This window comes from Callospermophilus lateralis, chromosome 6 (assembly GCF_048772815.1).
Source record: "Callospermophilus lateralis isolate mCalLat2 chromosome 6, mCalLat2.hap1, whole genome shotgun sequence".
NCBI classification, from domain to species: Eukaryota; Metazoa; Chordata; class Mammalia; order Rodentia; family Sciuridae; genus Callospermophilus; species Callospermophilus lateralis.
Window position 1 is genome coordinate 24,427,918 of NC_135310.1, and position 24,081 is coordinate 24,451,998.

At 40.4% G+C, this 24,081-nt stretch overlaps 1 protein-coding gene across 5 annotated transcripts in view; it reads right to left on the minus strand.

The window, feature by feature from the left end:
* Phactr2 (phosphatase and actin regulator 2) overlaps positions 1-24,081 on the minus strand; it is a 139,237-nt gene that overhangs the window by 107,194 nt on the left and 7,962 nt on the right. For 4 of the 5 annotated variants that reach the window (XM_076858176.2, XM_076858173.2, XM_076858177.2 and 1 more), the window contains exon 2: positions 9,451-9,525. The exons of the other annotated variant lie outside the window; for it this stretch is intronic. In XM_076858176.2, the coding sequence (XP_076714291.2) occupies positions 9,451-9,525 (75 nt within the window). The remainder of the gene's footprint in view (positions 1-9,450; positions 9,526-24,081) is intronic. 5 annotated transcript variants of the gene reach the window in all.

Consider the following 24,081-nt stretch of genomic DNA (forward strand, 5'->3'; position numbering starts at 1 on the left):
TCCCTGATGTGCCACAAAAATCCTGCTTTTCCATCTGAATCAGTAAAACACAGTTTATTTTTCTCCTGTAAATAAAAATAAGTTTTAAAAATCCATATTAAATAACTCCCAAGATGGCAGAAGGTGGCCAGTACAGAGATGGAGTGAAAGGGTGGATGAGTGAAAAATGAAGCCTTAATGTTAAATTCTTGACTGTGTAAGAAGCCCAGAGGTTGGGGACATATCAGTTGATCAAGCACTTGCCTTGCATGCACAAGGCCTTGGGTTCAATCTCCGGCACCATGAGGGAAAAAAAAAAAAAAAAAAAAAAAAAAGAATCCAAAGGTTAAGTTATTATCTTTCTTGATTTCTTGATGAGGCATATGTGGTTCTATCTTTATCTCAGGTCTGTAAAGGGCCTGAGCTTGTGTCAGAGGCCTCTCTCTCTCTCTCTCTCTCTCTCTCTCTCTCTCTCTCTCTCTCCCCCTCTCTCTCTCACACACACACACTTCTTTTCCCTGATTGAATACAATCCACTTGTGATTTTTATAATTGTTGGGCTATTTCAGTGAATCACATTTGCAACTGGAGACCATATGACAGCACAGTTAGTCAAAATGCCACTGTACTTCACAGAAAGCACGGAAGTGAAGAGGGATATCACCTACTTTTGAGTTAATGAGCCAAATATTACCTTTTCTCTTTTCTGCACATTCAGGATACTGGTAGTGCCATTGATACATTTATATTTTTTTCTTTTGGATCAATTTATCATTAAAACACATTTGAAACTTTCTATAAATTCTTTCATAGTAAGTCTAGTGAATTTTGCATTTACACACAGAGAACAAATTGCCAGATGTATCCCAGATAAAAGTGGAAATTTTCTGTTTTCAATGTTAATTTCGATTCACTTTCATGTTATTAGAGTGGTTCATGAGGACTTTCCTTTTCATGCCAGAGATGTACACTTTAAATATAGCATATTCTGAAATACAGTCATTAGCTATTCGAATGTAAAAATCTTAAATGACACGCACACACATACACCTCAATCTATTTTCCTGTTGAAATAAGCCCACACCACCCAATGATAAGTATTTAGAGAACATATGCAGGTTTTATTTTCATTTAAACAGAAATTCATCAATTACGCAGTCTCAGTGTAAAGGTGATCGTATGGGCCAAAAAATATAAGAGACTAGATAATTATCATATAAAATATATTACATATTTGAATATTCTCCCTTTTGAGATTTGAGAACTGAATGACAGATCTTTTTAGAAAAGGTAAATGTACTTAATGTGTGAGTTTATAGACTTTTTCGGGGGGAGGAGGGCACTGGGGATTAACTCAGGGACACTTGACCACTGAGCTACATCCCCAGCCCTATTTTGTATTTTATTTGGAGACAGGGTCTCACTGAGTTGCTTAGTGTGTCACTTTTGCTGAGGCTGGCTTTGAACTTGAGATCCTCCTGCCTCAATCTCCCAAGGTGCTGGAATTACAGGTATGCACCACTGTACCCAGCAAGAGTTTGTAGTTTTTAAAATAATATTTAATGTTATATTTTGGATATAACATTAAATATTATCTTAAAATCCATTTTTCTGTACACATAATTATTTTAGTCACCATGAAAGTAAGACAAATGATGCATACTATTCCATATCACAAATTTTGTAGTTAAAAGATCATTTAGAATCTCAGTAAAAGATCTCCTGGTACTGATCTGGTGCAAGCTGAGAGCCCCTATGAAAAAAGTGAATGATAAAGATGGTCTCAATTTTCTCTAAAAATCCTTAAATATTTGGAGGTAAATGCAAATACACTTCTGAAGCCCAATAATAACAAAAACAGAGAAATAACATGTGGTAAATAATGCTTTGATAGCCCCCTGCCCCACTGTGTGCTTTAAGGAAGGGAAAAAAATACCCAAGTAAACCAGCCTTAATTTCCTTAAAATATAATTTCTGGGCTGTTTCATTATCATTTTTTGATGTATGTGTATCTTTGGAATTTATTATTTTCATAAAACATTAAGATTATCACTATAGAATTTATTTTTATTTTTTATTTCTAGTTCTATTATGTTTCCATTAAAATTCTGCCCCTTACCCCTTTAAGGCCACAGATCATAAGGAAAAAAATGGGGAAGCCCTGGCTTTACTTCCTGCATTCACAGGAGGTATCTCTCTCCACTGAAACAATGACTTGAGATGCGTGATACACAAGGTACTTGTTTCTGGGCACAGATCCAAGTAGACAGCAAGGTCAGAGTGAAGCGATGCTGAGAGCCATTGCAGAGTAGACTGGATAATGGTTTTTAAGGCAGCCAACGGGCAATCCTGGCCTTGCACTTTTAAAGGAGATCTTTACTTTCTCCCTTACTAGAGTTTACATTGCATCGGGCCAAATCACTTCCTTTGAGGGAATAAAAGAAGTGGTCAGTGGAGAAGAGAGAGAAAAAATACATAAAAGAACAAAAGAATTAAAATGAGAGGTATATGTAAGAAATCCTGAAACTGCTGCATCTGTAGACTGAGATCCAACAAGTCAGTAAGTAATTGGCTGAGGGTGGGAGCCAGGTTTCTCCCAGCTGGAGAGAAAAGATAAGTGGGGAAATCTGGAATGATCCATGTGGCACCAAGTACAGTTAGAAACATCTGGACGAACTCATGTTAGGCCAGATAGAGAGACAGCAGAAAGACAGATTGTAGATATGTGTATAGACTTTGTTGAGTGCACCCACATGTATTTCTTAGCTCTGTCTTCTCAGAGGAACTAGAAGCAGCAGTATCCCACTAGCAATGAGCACATGCAGGACTCAGATCTTGGTTTCTGTGAGAGTTTGGAACTGGAATAGTCCCTAAAGGCTTGGTCCCCAGCTGGTGATTGAAACTTAGGGGCCCAATAATAACAAAAACAGAGTAACATGTGGGGCCCATTTGGAGGAAGCAGGTCCTTGGGCATGTGCCCTTGAAGAGTATATCTTGTCCCCTGCCCCTTCCTCTACTCCCTCTTTTTCTCCCACTCTCTACGTCCCAGCCACTGTGAGGTCAACAACTTTGCTCCACCAGATCCTATAGGCTGATGTTCTGCTTTACCACAGGCCTAAAAGCAACTGAGTCAGCTGACTATGGACTGAAACCTCTAAAACTGTAAACAAAATAAACATTTCCTCCTTTAAATTGATTCAAGTATCTTATCACAGTGACAGAAAGCTAACACAGTTTCTAATAGCATTCTTTAATAAGAGGAACAGGTGAACATGGTGGCGCACGCCTGAAATCCCAGCAGTCTGGGATGCTGAGGCAGGAGGTCCACAAGTTCAAAGCCAGCCTCAGCAAAAGCAAGGCCCTAAGCAACTCAGTGAGACCCTGTCTCTAAATAAAACACGAATTAGGGCTGGGGATGTGGCTCAATGGTCAAGTGCTGCTGAGTTCAATCGCCAGTACCCCTCTCAGAAAAAAAAAAAAAAAAAGGAGGAACAGGGAAAATGTTAGATGAGACTTGCAGTATCTTACAGAGCCGGAAAATAAGGAAGCACTCAAAACACTAAGTGATGGGAGTCTGTTAGAGGAACACAGAAGCCAATTCAAATAGTCCTCAAAGGCCAAAAATGGAACAATTTGAGGAAATAAAATAAATGGTATACTATTAGGTTATAACCCAAAGTATAAATATCTATGAATCCATATTGATGAAAACAAACACTGAATAAATAAATCAACGTGGGAGTAAGATTTACATCTGTATAGAAGAGCTCCAAATAATTTATATAAATGTTCCCTTCTCAAGGAGGTGGCACTTAACTTCCCTGCCTTAAATATGGGCTATACACAGTGACTTCCTTCCCAAGAGTTCAGTATGGAAAGAGGGGAGAAAGGAATGACTTCACAGCAGAGAACACTAATAAGCACCACTTCGTCAAGGGGATCCAGTTCAACAACATCAGCGATAAGCTGATATGATGCAATGAGAACAGCACCTCAAAGCCCCCCACCCCAGAGTAATCATGAGAAAGACACCAAGACATCACCAAATTCAGGGACGTTTCCAAAATACCTGGCCAGTATATTTCCAAACTATCAAGGTCATTAAAAATGAGAAAAATCTGAGTAAATGACATAGACCAGGGGAGCCTAAGGAGTCATGAGGACAAAAATGTGATACGCTTAATGGAATCCTGAACAAACAAAAGGACATCAGGTGGAAATTAGTGAAATCCTAATAGACTGTGCAGTTTAGCTAGTGATAACATACCAATGACTGTTCCTTGATGTAACAAATGTATCATACACATAAGATACCAGCAATAGCAGAAAGTGAGTTGGAAGCTCATAAGAACTTCCTGTACTACCTTTTCAACATTTCTGCAAGTTTGAAACTATTCTAAAAGAGAGTTTCTATTGTAAAATTTGGTGTCAGCCAGCATGTATGAAAAGGAGCATGAAGATTTAGCAGATTCTTAGGAGTCAATGGACTATTGCTCTAAGAGACCTGAAGGGTGCTCAGAGTAAAGATTTCTGCTCAAGGGAGTTTGGGAAAGTACCATGTTTCAGGGCTGCCTGGCTTTCCCTTCAAAACTGCTTTTATGAATACTTTCAGTTCCCAGTAGCTCATCAGGAAGAGAACATTTACAGGTCATCATATTTCTATTTCAACACTTTCTAGCATGTGATAAACCCAAATAAAGTTAAGGGATATTCAACATCTTGCAAAGGGCAGACAATGGGCTCAGTTGCAACATTAGGAAGTATTCAGCTACAGTTATGAGACCACACCAGAGAGCGGAGATTACACACACACACACACACACACACACACACACACACACACACGTGCACAGGGATTAACATCATGTTCTCGTGGAGTGCTGACAAAGAATGACAAATCTGGGAATAAAAAGGCTCCCTATACTTTATTTCTATATAATTGAACTCTTTTTCAATAATAAAATTTTACTTGGGACCAAAAGTCAATTTAAGGCGGGTACAGTAGTGCACGCCAGTAATCCCAGCAACTCAGGAGGTTGAGGCAGGGGGATGGCGAGTTCCAGGCCAGCCTCAGTAAGTTAGTGAGACCTTATCTCAAAATTAAAAACAAACAAACAAACAAACATAAAACTAAAAGGGCTGGGAATGTGGCTTAGTGGAAGAGTATTCCTGGGTTCAATCCCCAGTACCACCCCCCAAAAAAACTAATTTAAAGGAATTAAGTGATTTAAAGGAATTAAGTGTTTATTGCAGACCTATTGAGAATGCATTTCGCAGCTCATCCTTATTATCCCTCAACTCCCAGGGATGTGAGGAGAGTGGGAAGATGCAGGGACAGAAACTCCATGACTTAAGCTTTGTTTAGAAGGCTAGTGAGAAGCACCTACTAATGAGCTATTCATTGCCTCATCCAGGTTTCATTGTCTCCCAAGAGTTAAAGTTAGGAGCACTTTATTATTGCAGAATTAATAGTGGATCATATTTTTGTTGTTGTTGTTTTTAGTATTTCTTATGTACCAGGAACTGGACAAAGTACTTTACCTGCATCATTAGCTCATGAGAATTTTTACAATACCTTTGAGATAGGTAGCATTTCTACGATGAGAAAGATTAAAGATTTATCGAGTAGATAATGACGAGAGAGGTATCTTCCTCCAGTGGCCCACTGAATCAAGTGGGAGAGCTTGGATTAGAACTTACATCTGTCTGTCTCTAAAATGGCCCTCTGTGGGCTGGAGTTGTGGCTCAGTGGTAGAGTGCTCGCCTAGCACGTGCAAGGCCCTGGGTTCGATCTTCAGCACCACATAAAGATTAATAAATAAAATAAAATGGCCCTCTGCACCACTGTTCTCCAGGCTAGCTTTGACGACTTGGGGCTGTGGCTCGTCGTGCAAGATCCAGGAGGATCACAGGAACAGCCAAGCAAGATTCTCTCCCTGAGCTCCTTCAGTGTGATCAGGGAAGCAGATGTGACCAGTGGTCACTGATGTGAGCCAAGAACAGAGGTGGAAGCAGAGTAGCTAGCTCCCAGGAGGAAGCAGTGAACTCTGGCTGGGTGTCCCAAGAATATTTCCCAGGGACTGAGAGCCATGAACTCGAGCCATGGAGATGAGGAAGACTTCCAGGTGGAAATTAAGGAGGGGACAGCCCACAGGGGAACAGACCAAGTATGACTGACCTTTTAAAGTAATGCCAAGAAGCACTTTCTCATTATCATAGTGCTCTGCTCAGAATCGGCACATGACATATATTTATGGAAAAAAGAAACAAACTAATTATAAAGTCATGTCCTTGTACATGTGAAATGGTCAAATGTGAAATGCTCTAAAAGGAACTTTTTAACTTTCTCTATATAAATGTATACTACCTCTTAAAACTCTGAAAATAATAGAATTTTAGAATTAGAAATGATCTTAGCTAACCCAGAAAAAAATTACTTTTAATCACTAGGTATTTCCTTAAAAAATAATTAGCATTAAGGTAACAATCATGGTTAACATTAAAAACTATTTAGCTACTCTCTTTTTAAATTCTCAAGAATAAAAGAACAGAATACAAACCAGAAGTTAAATTAAATTTAAAGAAATGTAATAAGATGTGAGAAACATTACTGTAACAGTGTATGATAAACGGATTTTACTCTCCCTAAAGGAAGACTCCTCTCCTAAGGCTGCTTTCATACTTGAGTCCCAATTTACCAATTTCTGACCCTTCTAAACTTGAGAGAAACTATGAAGTTCTCTAAAGAGAACTCAAATAAGGTCAGTACACTGTCATTAAAACCAGCACTATAAGCCAGGTGCAGTGGGTGGCAGAGCTTGGATTAGAACTCACATCTGTCTGTCTCTAAAATGGCCCTCTGTGGGCTGGAGTTGTGGCTCAGTGGTAGAGTGCTCACCTAGCACGTGCAAGGCCCTGGGTTCGATCCTCAGCGCCACATAAAGATAAATAAATAAAATAAAGTGGCCCTCTGCACCACTGTTCTCCAGGCTAGCGATGAGTACCTCCTCATCGCTCTAACAGTAAGGCTATAAAACAGAAAGTGAAGGAGACATTGCACAATCCGCCCAGCAACTTGGGAGGCTGAGGCAGGAGGATTGCGCGTCCAAGGCCAGCCCATGCAATTTAGTGAGACTCAGTCTCAAAATAAAATAAAAAGGGCTGGGGATGTGGCTCAATGGTAGAGTGCCTCTGGGTTCCATTCCCAGTACCACAAGGAAGATTAAAAACTAAACTATACTAATACTATGCAGCATTCCCCCCCCCAATTTTTTTGACATATAACATACAGAACATACAGATAGACATTTTTGAGGTATAACGTACAATATGCATGATACATATAGTATCACACACACAGTGATTCTTCATTTTGCAGTCCCTATCCAGAGCAAGGCACACACCATTCCCAGGCTCCAGAAATCTTCCTTGTGCTATTCCCCAGTGGAGTCCCACTTGCTTCCCTCCATCCCCTCATCCCACAACCACTTCCATCACCACAGATTTGTTTCACCTTTCCTTGAACTTTCAGTTAGTGGAATCACACGACATACCCTTTGGTGTCTTTCCTTCATGGACTGTGAGATTCATCTATGGAGCTTAATCTTAGTACGTGAGCATTTCAAAGCAAAGCTACCCAGTTACAAAATCAAAACACTGTCTGACCAAGACCTCAGAAGACAGAGAACTTGAAAATAATGAGCCTTCTGCATGACTTTTCTTGAGCAAGGACATCATTACTACTGTCCTTACCTGGAAAATGAAAATAATATCTCCTTTCCCTTACTAAGTTTCTGGAAAAGCTCATTTACCTTGACACCTGCTTTTGAGGTTTCCCTGATGTGGTGCAAAAATAGAAGCTCCTGTAAGCACGACTAAAGATGGAGAAGAAGTTTATTTTGAGTAAATAGTGACATTTTATCTATAGTCTTACTCTGCATATCTGAGCAATGTAATTTCTGTTGTTCTGAGCAATGTAATTTCCCAAAGTACTCGATTTCAATGTTACCACGATGGGAACTACAACCACATTTAACCCAGGAGTTCCATGTTGTCCGATTCTCTATATAAAGGCCCTATAGAGGAGAAAACCAAGCCACAAAAAGGCCACATGGCTTCCCAAAGAGTTAGCTCATGACAAAAAGGAAAGTCCAGGTCACCTGATTCCTAATCAGGGCACTGTCCCCCTCTACCAGGCTGTCTTCGCTGGAATATGATAATTCGGTTCCTGGTGAACTAGGAGTACCTCCTCATGGCTCTAACAGTAAGACTGTAAAATAGAAAGTGAAGGAGACAATGCACAATCCGCACAGGCAGTAAATCTGGGTTATTATTCTGGATTTTGACCACCCAACTGGGATGGTTAAGAGAAAGCCAAGAAGAGAGCTGGATCCTAGATCCAACACTGCTACTTAACTAGCCCCGTGACCTTGAGCAAGGACCCTAATTTTTCAATGCTGAAATTAGGAGACTAGGTTAAATAATCTCCAGGAGCCTTTCCAACTTTAACAATTCGGTGATTCTTCACATTGCTTTGTGCTGAGTATATCAATCTTACAGATCACAGGAAGACCTGTTCTGAGGACTTCATGAGTATTGCCTCATTAATCATCACTACAACTCTGTGATGTAAGTGCTATTAATGTAGCCCCATCTTGTAGATGAGGAAATTGAAGTTCAGAGAGAGCAAGCAACTTGCCCAAGGTTACACCGCTGGTAAGAGGGATTTAAACTCAGCAGCTTGCTTCCAGAGTGTCCTTTGTATAAAATAGGGAGAAAGGTTATGGATGAGAAGGCAAGACAGAAACCCTAATGAACAATAATTCATTTCTACCCAGAACCACTTGTTTGCACTAATCCAAACTAGGGCAGGTACTTTTTTGCTCTCTACAGCAACCAGTGTTAACACAGTTCATTACATGCTGGTTGCAGGCAGACTATTCTGTTCACTTTATATTTACCTTTGATTGTACAGAATCTTTATTTACCATAGTATTAATTTTAGAAGTTTGATACCATCGGTTTTTAAACTTGTTTTTCTAACACAGGCAGTCATTCTTTCTAAACCCCCAAAGGGGAGAAGCTACTAAAGACTTCCATCTGCCTGCAAGTACCGACAGAGAATTCCAGAGTTTAAACTTGTGGCCAAAAGGCCTGCAGAATAAGTATGTTTGTGCAGCTGTATGACATCCTGATTCACTGACACGAACAATATCCCCTAGACCTGCCACAGAATATTTAACAGATTAAGTAAAGTCACTCACGTTAGAGGGTTCAAGGAACTCCGATTGAGTAGGAAAAGGGTCACTTTACAATGAAAAATAAATTTTAGCGACAATGACAGCATTTGAAGTTCTGAAGAGCGCTGTTTCTCACGAGGAGCAAAGGGTCCTCTCCACAAAGACAGCGATAGCTCTGCTTAGGAAGGACAGGAAGCACACGAAAGAGAGAAAAACTAAGGAGCCCACCGACCTCTACCTCGCTTCCCTTGAAGGCTAGTCATCTCCTTGAGGCGACTCTCAGAGTCCAGGGTGTGTAGAGGGTGCGCTGTGTGAAAAGGAAGAAAAGTCCATATGTAATTCTCGTGGACAGTCAGCCAAGTGAAAAAGGGTTTCAATCCACCCGTGTTAGGATAAGGATCGCCCTGCCTGTGCTGAGCCTGTGCACAGGTGAATGGAACCGTAGGAGCGAGGCCAGCAGGCCTTCCATATAATTGTAAAATAAAATCATCGTGATTTTTTTAAGTAAGTGACTACATTTTTGCTTCTGACAAAATGACAAAAAAAAAAAAATATTCCTAAGGAGGATGAAAGTAACCGAAATATTATTAAAAAGTAACACATTAAATCTGAACCAATGTCTTTCGTCAAAAGGCTGGTGGATAAGTAAGGGCCCTGAGAATCTACATATAACGTGACTGACCCTGTCTGCATGTCCAACAGTTCCCTGGCAGTCACACCAAGTCCCCACGCCTGGTTCTGCAAAGAGGTGGCCACATGTAGCACTCTGGACTCTCTCCCCAGGACAGAGGTGAAATGTGCAGCATATACAATGGAAAGCAGGATGCCGGGAGATCGATTCCACAGAGGAGAATTTATGTCAATTTGTCATGTGGTGTTCCCAAGGCACCCAGATTTATATACTTGTAGTTCGGTTAAGAGGTGACTGCAACATCCCAGGCATCTGAACTTGGAGAGGAGCAGTGGAAAAGGGCTGAAAGTGATGAATGGATCCGAGGGACATTGCAGAGAAAGAGTCCGAGGAACTGCCTGGAGAAGTCACAGAGGACTCGATGGCCTGAGCTTCCACAAGGGTGGAGTGGGATGTCAGGAGGAAAGAAGACTTGGGGGAAAGACCTTCAGATCGTGTTTAGACATTATGAACTTCAGGTGTTGGCAGGACATCCAAGGGAAGCGGTCCAACAGACAGTCAGAAATTCATTACTGACACACTAGCAAAAAGTTGGAGTGAAGTTTGGTGGAATCTTCCAAACAAAAGCAGCTGTTGAGGGCCAGGGGTAAATTCTCAGAGAAACAATTACATTTAGGAGCAAGTGGGCTTTGCGCAATAAGGAACCTTGAACTTTTTTTGGCATTGAGTTTGATCCAGTATAAGAAAAAGGTTCTGTTTGCTGTTTGTTTAAATTTCGCAAAGTGTGAAGGACACTCAAGAATGTTTATGGGATGAGGAGAAGGAGCCTCAGAGGGGAGAGGGTGAAGATGAGACAGAAGGGCTACAGTACTGCACCAGCCAGAATGCCAGACAGGGAGACTGAGTTTCTTTGAGTAATAGGAAGAAGAGGTAGAGAGGGGAAGCCTGAATCTCATCTGGTGCATAGGAAGATGAGATGATGGTAGTCTGGAGATGGTAGCAAGAATACTTGGCAGGATGGAATGTACTTCAAATGAAGGTGTGCACAGTCCTGGAACAAGATGGTGGAAATGGCACTGGGAAGCTGGGGGAACGTCAATGGTGCCTGTGGCATAAGGGGCAAAGGACCGCAGAACCTCCATTAAACAGCTTTATCAGAGAAGCTGTGCTACTACCTACCAAGGACAGCCAGGTTTCAGATAAGGCAAGGAAGAGGAGGAGGAAGTCTACAAAAAGATGCCCATGTAGAAAAATGTGCCTACTATGGAATGGAAGCATTTCAGTCACAATTAATTTACGGAGCAACCATTGTAAAGAAAGTTCTATGTGGAGCTGATCTCTGCCCTTAGTGGGCTTATGGTCAATGATGGAGGATGACTCTAGTGAAGCAACCTCATTCCAACCTAGACTCACAGCATGTGATGCGGGCAGAAAAGTGTGGGTAACTCCAAGAGAATAGCTCCCCTGACATGAATGGCGCAAAAGTCTCCCAATTATGAGTAAAAAATTTGGGGTAAAATTGTTCCAGGATTTCAGAGTTTTAGGCTAGTTTCATAACTTTGCTTAAAAGGTGGAAATAACCTGTTCAAATTAAATAGGAAACTATTTAAAGGTCACTGAGGATTAACATTCCTTAGTTTGTACACCTAATGTTCTTGAGAGAGAAACAATCCCACTAGTTTTTTAAAAACCAAGTTTATGATAATGATATCTTTAGTGTTGACTTTGTATCTTTTCCTCTCCCACATGGATCACCGAGGAGATCCCACCTGCAGGATGTCCTATTCTGGTTCTTTCTTTAGAACGGCATGCATGTTAAGCAAGCTTTCCAGGAAACGAGTCCCACCAGCAGGACTTGGGTATCACACCACTCGGAAAGCTCCTGAATCCAATCTGGACACTATCCAGCCACTGAGCTTATTCCAAAATTCTTTTCTCATATCATTTTTATTAAGATTTTTAATATTGAAGGAATGCTGACTGTGTGCTACAGTGGCGGGGAAAAGTCTGTAACTGCACTTCAAAAGTAGCTAGTTGCAGTTCACCAACGTTTCCAGAAGCCATAAAAATAATTTTTAGTTGTTGTTGTAATTAAGTGAATAGGGGCAAAGACTGTCTCATTATGAAGAAAAAAATCTTTCCCATTATATCAGGAGTCCCATGAGATGAGGGACAAACTGGTTTTCATTCTGGGGATGTCCCCATACTATACCTATAACCCAGAAGGTCCTTAATTAATATTTGAAAAATGAAAATGTAAGTCATGTGTAGCAATTATTTGCAGGGCCTGGCCTAGCTAGGCTATGATTTATTCAAGTAGGTCTTTAGACTCTTCCCACAGAGGAAACTGTTTCCAACAGTGCCTTCCTGTAGAATTCCAAACATTTTGAAAGATAATATAACAAACACTAACATTTGAAATTGGGAAACTATCAAAGCCAGCAGGAAAGATGATTAACGCTCATAAGAACAGTACAGGCGGGGTGACACATTTTTCAGGTAAGCGAACACTTAATTGCTGCTTACAGTAGAATTTAAAGACACTTCATCAAAGACAAATAATTGAAAAACAGCTGGAAGAATTTATATGTGAAATAATCTTTTAAGAAGTTTCTATTTTCCCACAGTGATGAGCAGTGAACATGAATTTTTTCAAGAGTCTCTCTATCCCATGCCCACCCACTCCATTAACAGTTCTTTCTTCCACTAAATACTCTTATTAGGCATCTCAGATGCTTCTTGTCCTTACCTTCTTTCCTCTAACTGGAGAAGTTCAGGAAGAAAAGAAAGAAAAGTAAAGAAAGCAGAAGAGGAGATTACCTGACTACATTGGATTGAAATCCAAATTGTTTTTGTTTTTTCCATTTTTTTTTTTTAAAGCATCACACATGGGAATTTGAATCTCTTAAAAAACTATGATACAATCTAGAAACTCTAAAATGGCCTTTTGGTTGTTTACTTTGTTTCTTATTATGAACACATATTAACTGTACAAGTTAAGGAATTTCACTGTGACATTTCCATACATGCAATAATACTGCATCTTAAACACGTCCATCCTCCCTTCTATCCTCACTTGTCCTCTCCGCCCAGGTCCCTTTCCCTTTCCCTAATTAAAAGTGTATTTTTTTTACTTAAAATTAAATTATTTGATTAAACATGATTACAGATTCTTGGCTGAGAATCAATGCTTTAGACTTTCAATTCACTTAAGCTGGAGAATCTAGTAGAACCAAAAGATAAAGGTATTTCATGCAGTAGCTCAGTGTTGGCAAACAGCTGAGCATGTGCCATAACACGCTGGATCACTAGGACTCCTTCTTTAAGACTGGCAACCAGCAACACATTTTTGTTCCAATCTAAAGAGACCACACTACACCTCCCATCCCACCCTTCAACTGAGAACTGAATATCTGCTGTTTGACGAGTCTCCCAGACACCAGACAGAAATGGATGGAGATGGTTCACACTTAGGCATTTCCATATCCAAGCTTCCAGAGTAGTCAGAAAACAGTGTGTTTTGTTTATTTCTCTAGCTATTTGGCATCGCAGTATGATTCTTTGTATGCTTAAAAAACAAGAAATATTCATTTTTAGTATATACCCAGACCTCTGAGTACTGTGGAGAAAAAAACATGGGCTTCCAGGGCCAGAGAGACATAAATTTAATAATCTGATCCTCCACTTCCTAGCTATTAACCTAATTCAACCTTTCAGAGTCTCTTCCTCATGCACAGAATGGACTGCAGCTAGGGTTAATAGAGATAACACAAAAAACAATATATGGAAGTGGAAAAAGGGCAATCAAGGAGTTTAGGGTATAAAAGTAGAGGGTGGATTATGCATGAGTTGGAATCAGTGAATGGAGCAGTGAATTACTTTGGCAAACATTTTCTTGGTCTTCGAGAAATCTTCAGGGAAACAAAAACACCCTGGAAAATAGACTCCTATATACCCACCCAGAGTCCACACCTGCTTCTTCCACTAACCTCAAGACAATAGTCAGGAGCCACTGAGACCAACTGACACTCAAAGAAAATCACCACCCCCTGGAGCACAAATGCCCTCCATTAAAGAAAGGAACTGAATAAGAAGGCTGACATGACCTACAAGAACGAGAGATTTGGTTCTTACCTACCATCTGGGACGTTGATGGTTTTATTTCAATGCTTGTAGCTGAAAAAGAAAAGGAAAGGAAAGGAGGAAGGAAGGAAGGAAGGAAGACAGGCAAGCGAAAGAGCAAAAGAAAACCAGCAAACAAAAAACAACGTATTCCACTATTGTCATGTATGTAAGAAAAAAAAACCAATATATTCAAAAGTCTGGCTGTATGCTGGTTAATACAACACCTAATGAATTGTATTGAGAATCTGACCAGGAACTGTCTACGTAGAGTCAAATACAAGTTGATATTGCTTTTGGGTTTCTAAAAGGCTGCACTTTATACGGTGTGTTGCTACAACTGCCAAACAAAGGAAGTTGCATTTTGCACATTTACAAATATGCCTAATGTCAAAATCTGAAAAGAGGAAAAAAAAAAGTTTTGATCCATGATTTCATCAACCTCAGACCATTTAAAACCACTTTTAACCCTTTAAGTTTCAAGTTTTCAATCTGTAAATATTTCAACAAAATTGACACAGGTGTATTCAAATAGGTTGGAAACTATAAACTAGAACTTAATATACTCTTTATACTTATTTTTGTACACATGTGGAAATACATAGGTTTTGCAAGTGCTCTAATCCTTCACCCATTATTTTTTTTCAAAATAATAGAACTCTAAAGGCATTTATTTAAAAGTGGCCATAACTGGTTTATTTGTTCCTCAATTCAAATTTCTTATAGGTGTTCCTTATGTGGGGTGACAGGGAAAAAATGGGTTAAACTCAATGGAGATGGCTAAGTCCAAAAGGACTCTGGCACTATAAGAACCATTACCCAGGAGACTGGCTAAGAAATCATTATTGAAGTGGCTTTGGTTTATTCTGGGTCCTTCCCCTTTTATAGTGCTCTTTCTGACCACAGGATTAGAATACCCAAAAATAAAAATAAGACTTCAAAACTACAAATAATTGCTAATTAAATGTTTACAGTTATTTCCATTCTATACAGTAAGACTTCATTTGTAGCCCATATGACACTAAGTTTTGAATCTGAAATAAGGTCTTGGATCCAAGTGAATTGTTCTCACTTGGAGAAACACCAATGTTCTGTGACTTTTAACCTTCCTTAGATTGAATGTTCGCATACTCTAATCTGCAAAATGTCTTCAAAGACTAAAATGACAGAGGCACAGCTAACAGGCGTGGAAATTTGGCTAAGACTTTCTCACACCCTCACCCCACGCCTGCCTCATCATTATCTGGATTCAGATCAGGTCCCAAAAGAACTGGGTCTTGCACGCAGCTTTTGGGGGAATGCTTTGCATCTCAGTCATGTCAAGGTCTAACTTACTTCTACCAACTCCTGGTCCAAGGAGATGCTATAAAATTAATTTCTGAGGTTCTTGGGGGTTTTAAATCCTTTTACCAAAGGAATGAGGATTGCTAGACTCTGCTGCACCCAAATCTTACTTTTGTGCTGAGATGGCTTGAGAGACATGTTCTATTTTGAATAAGGGATTTTGAAGACTGAGATTGCAGCTCAGCAACAGAGTGCTTGCCTAGCATGCATAAGGCCCTGAGTTCAATCCCCAGCACTGAAAAGAAATAGGAGATGAATGTGCTTTTAAATCACTACCTTCATTTCTTGTGACAATGTGACAGTGCACCCAAACTGACCACTGACCGTCCTCATTAAGAGTTTCTATGAAATTTCACAAGAGTTAGGAGGCCATCATGAGAAGCCTGCTAGGTATCTGACAATATGTAGAGCCAGAGCACAAATGCAATTACCTACATTTGAGTCATCTTGAACTACCAACCTGTCTCAGTGAATCTGCTACATTTTCTGGCAAGAGCATTCTTGTTCTGGCTTTACTCTGACAGGTGTTTAAACACCATCATTCTCCAGCATCCCTATTCATTGTCTTTCTTATTTTAGAGGCTCTTTGTGAAGAGACATGTCAATCTGCTGGGTATCAAACATGCCTAAGACAATGAAAGCACACAAGGTAAGAAAAATCAAACACAGAAAAGGAAAGGGATATCCAGAGTGACATGCGGGAACACACTTTCTAAATAGAATGCCTCACATCCCAAGACCTCAAAGAAGATTATAAAACCAGTCAAGCGGCACATACACAGTTACTGACCACAATAATGGGATTGAAAATTTTTTTTTGCTGCACAGGTGATTGAACCCAGTGGTGCTCTACCACTAAGCTATACCCTCAACCGTTTTTATTTTTCATTTCGAGACAGGGTCTCGCCAAGTTGCCCAGGCTGGCCTGAAACTTATGATCCTTTTGCCTCAGCCTCCCAAGAACCAGGGGTTATAGGTGCATGGCTTAGGATTAGAATCCTGATAACTATTATTGGTTTCCTTCACAGCATTACTCAATCAAAAGATACTGCTCACCATTTCCTACACAATTATAGCTGAAACATGATGTTCACATATATCATTTTCTAATTTTACCCCATATGCCCTTTACTTCTTGGGCTTTACTTTCAAAGTGACATCGCCTAGTGACACTGGCTAATTTCCAGTGCTGAAAGTCACTTCTGTGCATCTTCTCATTCATCTCACCTCTACTGCCTGTAGGGCACTGTGGCTGAGTGGGAAGAGACTATAAAAGGTTAAGGGATGAAATTAAAGAAGCCAGAAAGAAGACAAAAAATCTACATGTCTATGCATACTGGTGTGTACATTGATTTTAAGGACAAAACTGTGGGCTGAACTGTGTCCCTCTCCACTCCAAATTCATATGTTGAAGCCCTAACCTCCAGTACCTCAGAATGTGACCACAGTTGGATACAAGCTCTTTAAAAGCCAACTGGGGTAGACTGATGTCATCCAATAGGACTGGGGTCCTTGTAAGAAGAGGAAATTCAGACACAGATTTGTGTGCAAAGGGATAACCATGTGAGGTCACAGAGAGAAGGTGGCTGTCTACAAGCCAACAAGGGAAGCCTCCGCAAAAAGAAACCCTGCTGACCCCTTGATCTTGGACTTCCAGACTCCAGAACTCTGAGCAAATTAATTTTTTTGATTTTTATTTTTTTTTGGGGGGGGATACCAGGGACTGAATTCAGGGGCACTCAACCACTAAGCCACATCCCCGGCCCTATTTTGTATTTTATTTAGAGACAGGGTCTCACTGAGTTGCTTAGTGCCTTGCTTTTGCTGAGGCTGGCTTTGAACTCATGATCCTCCTGCCTCAGCCTCCCAAACTGCTGGGATTATAGGCATGCACCAGACACCCGACTAAATTTCTGTTTTTAAGTCACCCAGACCTGGGGTCCTTTGTTATAGCAGCCCTACCACACCAATACAGACATTCACTTTGGTCTGTAAGTTTTTATTAGTAGGTTGAAAGTGAAGTGAAAATAGTACATAGCTTTCAACCTCATCCTCAACCCACTTAAAAGAGAGAAAAAGAAAGATTCTCTGAAGCCTTCTGCTATGAACACTTTAAATGGCTTTATTAAATTAAAATGTCCTCATCTGTAAATGGAGGCATGCATGTGTTCTGACAAGCTGTGGTTGGACGACTGAAGGGAATTCAGTTTTTTAAAAGAGTACCCTTCTAAATTCCTTTCAAAAATCTCATGTTTGGGTTTTATTCTTTTCATGTTTGCATTTAAAAACGGACAGTCAGGTCCCTTCCAAGCAACAGAACACTGGATGTGCACAGGTGCACCAGGCCTGCCCCTGGAGCCCCGGGAAGATGAAGCACAGCTCAGCAGGGCCGACAGGAACCATCAGCAGGGGCTCAGCTAACTTGTCCTGGTTCATTCCAAGTCTCCATCCTCACCCAGCTCTTCAGTAAACAGGTGGGCAGGTTAGCACAAGTTAGTCTTACAGATGTGGAAGACATTTTGAGAAACACAAAATCCCTCAAATGGAAGAAATTGGTGACAGCACTCCTGAATCATCCTGTGAGCCCACCCCCAGAGCTGGTGGCCTCCGGGGTCCATGGCAGTGTTCAGCACACACATCAGACAACAAACAGAGGCCTTCCACAGGGGGCTGAGCAACCATCAGAAAAAGCTTTTAGAGGACCCAATTAAGACTCAATGGAATTTGCTTCACACTGGGCTATGTTCTGCGAAGAGGCATAGCATTGAAAGGAAAGCCCCCTGACGTACAGAGGCGAAAATTAAAAGCCACACATTGTTTAATAAGGAACATATGAAAAGAATTTTTAAATAAATGATTGCTTCCTTTTGGAGTTTACAGAAAATGCTGCCCACATTTCCATAAGGGAAAAGGGCTCAGCCTCCTTTCTAGAAACGTGCTGCACTAAAACCCTTCTTGCAGTTCCTCCCACTCATTGTGAAACACCTGTTTTCATCTGGTCTTTGACTTTGGTTCCTCCCATAAACAATCGGCAGGCAGCCACCTCAGAAGGAGCTCACAGGAGCCTCTTGAAAAGCAAAAGGCAGAGGTTCTGCAAGCCTTCCCTAGGCCACTGCCATTGTGTGATGACTTCTTCACCTTCCAGTGTCCCGCAGTTATTTCAAACCTGGTTGCTGTGGGAACTGGATTACTTTGCTGCTAATAATATTAATGAAAAATGTATACAGCCAAAAGTTTCCTGACGAGATCATGCCAGAATCCCCAAACAACACTTGACAAGGGGAATACCTGCTCATGGGAAGCTAATACTAATGGCCAAACTCATCAGTGCACGGAGGAAAGAGCATCAGGCTCTGAACTGAACACTTTGTAACTTTTACCTCTAGTAATGAGAAAGGCAGTTCGTGAAGTAAAATTTTCATCATTTTCAAAATCCTGCTGCCCTAGAATTTATTTTCCAGAGAATGTGCCTCAGTTTAAGAAACTTCTAGAATGATTATGAAAACCACTCGGAGGCCCCTCTCCAAAAGATTCTAGATCTAGAATATGAAACACTGAAATAAGTAGTTTGCCAAGCACTGTAGGTAATTCTCATAATTGCATAAACTTGTGAAATGTCACCCCACTGTTTATAACACCCTAAAATTTTATAGGGATATGCATACTGAAAAGTAAATGTACTGTTAAAACAAAAACACACAAAAATAGGGAAACTACAATTATTCTATGCCGACCTTAAGTAGTAAATCATTTTTAAAATGTCAGCACATTAATACCACAGTAAACATATTTTTTAAATTAGTCTATTTCCCCACAAAACTTTTAAACTTTCGTAAAATGTTTTTTAGGCTAGTGCAATAAGCCAGGTCAAAGTTGAGATCCTGTGTGACAATTGTCCAAGAAAGGCTTTTGAAATGAGTTAAAAAGCAATTTGTTACCGAAATTTAAAAAAAAAAAAAAAAAAGTCTTTCACATTGGGGAAAATGGTAATCAAGATTAATTGTAAGTGATGGTGGCTGTTTGTGCTTATTACAGCAAGTTTGCTTTTCTACCTTATGATCCAGCCAAGCTATCAACCGAGCATGAAGCCAAAGGAAAGGCACTTTCTAATACAAGGAATCAAAAAAATATTTACCCCAGGAGCCTTTCTCAAGACGCTCCCTGCGTGCTCTGCCAAAATAAGGAAATATATCCAGGAAAAAAAAAAAAAAAAGAAGATGTGGGATCCAGCAATCTGGAGAATCAGCACAAGAAGGAAGTGGAAGGAACTCCAGGGCGTGGTGCTGAGAGAACCCAAGGCAACAGCTGGGCAGCAGCTTAGAGAAAATCCTGTCCAAATGGGAAGAGGGCAAAGACTATGGATAAACTGCTTAGGTGAACTCAAAAGAAGAACCCACGTGTCTGAACACATTGAAAAGAGATTTACATGACCCAACAAAGGTGGGAACACCAGTCAAGCACATGCAGAAGATCAGCAGGGGAACAGAAGCTGGGTAGAGAAGTGAAAGCAGCATGGCTCACCACATGGCTCAGCTGCCATCAGTTCCTACGCAGGTACCTGGACCACTGAGCTGATCACAGTGCAGCACAGACATGCTGGGAAGATGAGGAAACAGGGCTGGAAAGATGGGATTGGTTTGGGACAGTGAGACAAAGGGAGCCCCATCTTCAGTTTTCCACACTGTGAGGTGAGCAGGTAATGTGTGGAGCCGAAGAATCAGTAAGTGGCCCCATAACCATGCCACTTAGAGACTGGAGGTAAATACTAAAGACCTGGCCTCACACACTCACCATTTCTTGAGGTTGTTAACTTTCTACTTAGTTCCCACCACTCTGCTAATAGAGGACCCAGCCAATCAGAGCAACTCATTTATTTGACAGAGATTTTGTGTCAGGCACATGGGTAGGAAAAAGTAGATGGAGGATACACTGGTGAATAAGACAGAGAGTGTCCATAGCTGGTGGATCTTATGTTCCAGTGAAGGGAGACAATAAACAAACATAAATGAGATCATCTGAGTGATAAGTGCCAGAGAATACAGAGGGCTGTGGCTGCAGACTATCCTAGAGGAGAAGGCAGGTAAGGTCTCCACAAGGAGAAGATGGTGGAGATGAAATAAAGAGCCAGTTTTGTATGGAGTCAGGGGAAGAGTGTCTCCAACAGGAGCCTCAGCTGCAGAAGTCCAAGGGTAGAAGAGAGTCAGGTTTTGAGGACTGAAAAAGGCAGAGACTGTAGCAGCAGACAGGGGACCTGGGGCAAAGTGGTGGGAGATGAGGTCACAGAGGTGGGCAGCGATCATGGAGGATCATGTGGAGACTTGAGGGCCAGACTGGGAAATCTGGATTTCATTCTAAATGCAAAGGGAAGACAGCAAGGTTTAGAGTAAGGAAGTGACATGATTCATGCTCTGAAGAATTACTTAAGCTGTTGTGCAAAAAAAAATGAACTGCAGAAGGTAGGACCCAAAGCATGAGATTGTCTAGAGTCTCTGCAGTTGTCCAGAAAATGAATGATCAGGGCTTGGCTGGTGGCAGGCAGCAGAGACAGGAAAAAGAGAATGATCTTGAGATATATTTTGGAGGCAAAATGAACAGGACATGCTGATGGATGGATGTGGAGGAGAAAGGGAAAAACCACAGGACGATTCCTAGATTTTTGGCTAGTATAAGGGAGTGGCTGGGAGCATCATTTGGTAAAATGCAGAAAGTCAAGGGAAGCACTGGTTTGGGGTTCAAAACCAATCCTTCTATTTAGAAATGTTACCACGGAGATGCCCACAAAGTACTCTAACCAACCCGTCAAGCAAATCAGTTACAGATTTGAACCTAGAACTTAAAGACAGATCAGAGTGGCAGACTCACAAATTTGGGCAACATACTCCCATTTCTTCAGCCATCTCCCTAGATCAAGTGTTCCTTTCGTCCCATTGGATCCCTGTGGCCTGTCTGCCCCTGGGCACCGCCATCCATCTCTGTGAAATCTATGCTGCATGTGGCAGGCAGACACATCCCCTCAAACCCTCTGATTGTGTCTCCAGAGTTCTCTAGCTGTCCCTTCCCTTCCCTCTCACATCTCCACTAAGTGTCTGCTAGTCTCAGACCTGTGGGGAGGGCCTAGGTTTTGATCCCCCACCCCCAGCTCAGCACAGCACCTTATACATCATACCTTTTGCTGAGGAGCCTCTTGTTAGATAAAGGAGCCACTCTTTCTCCCTCTTCATATCCCCCCATAAAATAAGCAGATCTGCAGGAATACACCCACCAAGCAGTACCGCGTAGCTTTCCAAGATATTCTTAAACAAAATAGCACTTCAGCCTTCTCTTTGGCAACCCAAATTTCCTTAGTGTTTAAAGGCTACAGTGTTAAACTTGCCAGAAGGTTTATGTGAGTAAAAATATCCAGTTCCTTGAAATGAAAATAAACCCAGGGGCAGTTTATAAATATAACTGATAATGGTCAGACCAACCTTTTGATAAGTAATGTCACTTGCCCGTTCCCTTCTGGATTACTGTGGCTTTTGTTTTTTGTTCCCCTGCTTCAGATGGGGGAGTGGAGGGAAAAAGAAGTGTTTATTTTCTTAAGACTATTTTTACCTCAATATCACTTTTACATCAGTTGAGTCTTCACTAAATATTAATCTTTTCTCCCAAGAATAAGACTAGCAGTTGATCTGTTATATTAAAGTCCCCCGAGAAAAGAAAACATGCTAGAATTTTTCCTCTATTTGAAATAAACAGGCTTAAGTATAGGACAACAACCCAGGTTTATGTTCTTTCTTAAACTGCCTTTAAGTAGGAAATAGGCAAAATCTGACTTGCCCATCCATTATTGGTTTTTTCACACTGCTGAAGATAAAATAAAACAATATATTTGTGATGTTCCTTATGGACCAGACCTGATGAGCAATGGACCAAAGGTAATGTCCAATTTTCTGCTTATTTTCTTTCTTTAAAACTGAGTAGCCTGGCTTGGCACAGTGGTGCACACCTGTAATCTTAGCAACTCGGGAGGCTGAGGCAGGAGGATCACCAAGTTCGAGGTCAGCCTCAGCAACTTAGCAAAGCCCTAAGGACATAGTGAGACCCTGCCTCAAAGTAAAAAAAAAAAAAAAAAAAAAAAAGAGTGAGCAACATTTTCATTGTTATCAAACACACTAGTAAGAAAATTAAACCTTAAGGAAGAAGGCTATATTAGGACCTATGTTTCTGTTTTCATCATTGAATTTGCAAGGGAAAAAAATGTTGAAAAACAGCATTTTTTTTTTTTTTTACATTTTGAAGGTAAAGCTCAGTGTTCACATAGCTGGGGACAAGTAGAGACCATGGTGGGTGACAGTCTTTAATACTAGTGGAGGCCTGGTGGATACTGCATGCTGTAACCTTGGCTGGGACCACATAGAGGAAGGCCATGGATGCCACACCACCTCCAAAGGAAATCATATTACTTTGAAACCTGCTTTTTTACATTTTGATGTTATTTATCATAAAAATCACCTTTTTAAACTTTTTTGCACATCTTCTTCAGACGGCTTATTCTATTATATGACTGATCTCAATTAATTTGATAAAGCTCTTGATATTTGACTTCTAGATTATTTTCCAATTTTAGCTTTGGTAAACACTGTTCCAGTGAGCAATAAGTGACTTTCTTTACTAGAAGTGTAACTGCTAGGTCTGGGTGTATAGAAATTTTAGGGATTTAAAAAATATATATATTGAAACGGCTGTCCTGATAGCTTGTCCCAATTAAAATTACCACAAGCTAATTATCTCCTGGGAAAATCATTCATTTTAATCTTTGCTAAATTCATAGGTGATCAATGGCGTCCCATATATATATATATATATTTTTCATATAAATGCTTCAACTTTCATATACCAATTGGTCTCTTCTGTTTCTTCTTGGGTCAAGTAACATGGGCATGTCACTTAACTCTTATGTCAGTTTTTCTAATCTATAAGACGGGATCTATAATCTGAATGTTGTGAGGACTTAAAACTTAATTCGAGCAAAGTGTTTGAACAGTCCCTGGTCCATTAGATATTTTGAGAACTGCCCGTTCATATCCTTAATTTGTTTTTCTATCTGGGTGTTTGCCTTTTTCTTACTGGTTGTTAAGAGGTCTTACTACATTAAGGAAGTTAATCATCATTTTCCATATATAGTACAAATAAATATCTCTTTCAGCTTTAAGATTTTCCTTTTCAATTTGCTGATGACAGGGTGGGCATGTTTGTTTTTTGGTGGTGGAGGTAGTTTTTTTTCCGTCTTTTTGAATTTTTTTGCCATGGAGCTGTCTAAAAATTTTAGATCATCAAATCTTTTCATCGTAAGCCAGTATAAATTGGAGATCAAATATTGAAATAAGAGACAAACAGCAGAGGAAACATGTTGCTTAATAACCCTAATTTGTAAGAAAGAAAAGGCTTAATCAATCGGACTCCATTAAAAACTTAAAGTTCTTATGTGAAAAGATACTGCAAACAAACTTACGGTGCAAGACAAACATGGGAGAAATATGTGCAAACAAATCAAAGACGTATGATAGACACGAGGCAAATCACCGTAACATACTAATCCGTAAGAAACCATAAAAATAGCCAAAGACTACAAATGCGCAATTCAGAGGAAAAGAACTATAAATGCCTTGACTTCACTCACAATCAAAAAGGGATGCTATTTTTTTCTTTTTTTACATAGGGATTTACAAAGATTCTAAAAACTTCTTTTTGCACAATATTGTGGTCACATTCCAGTGCACAAGG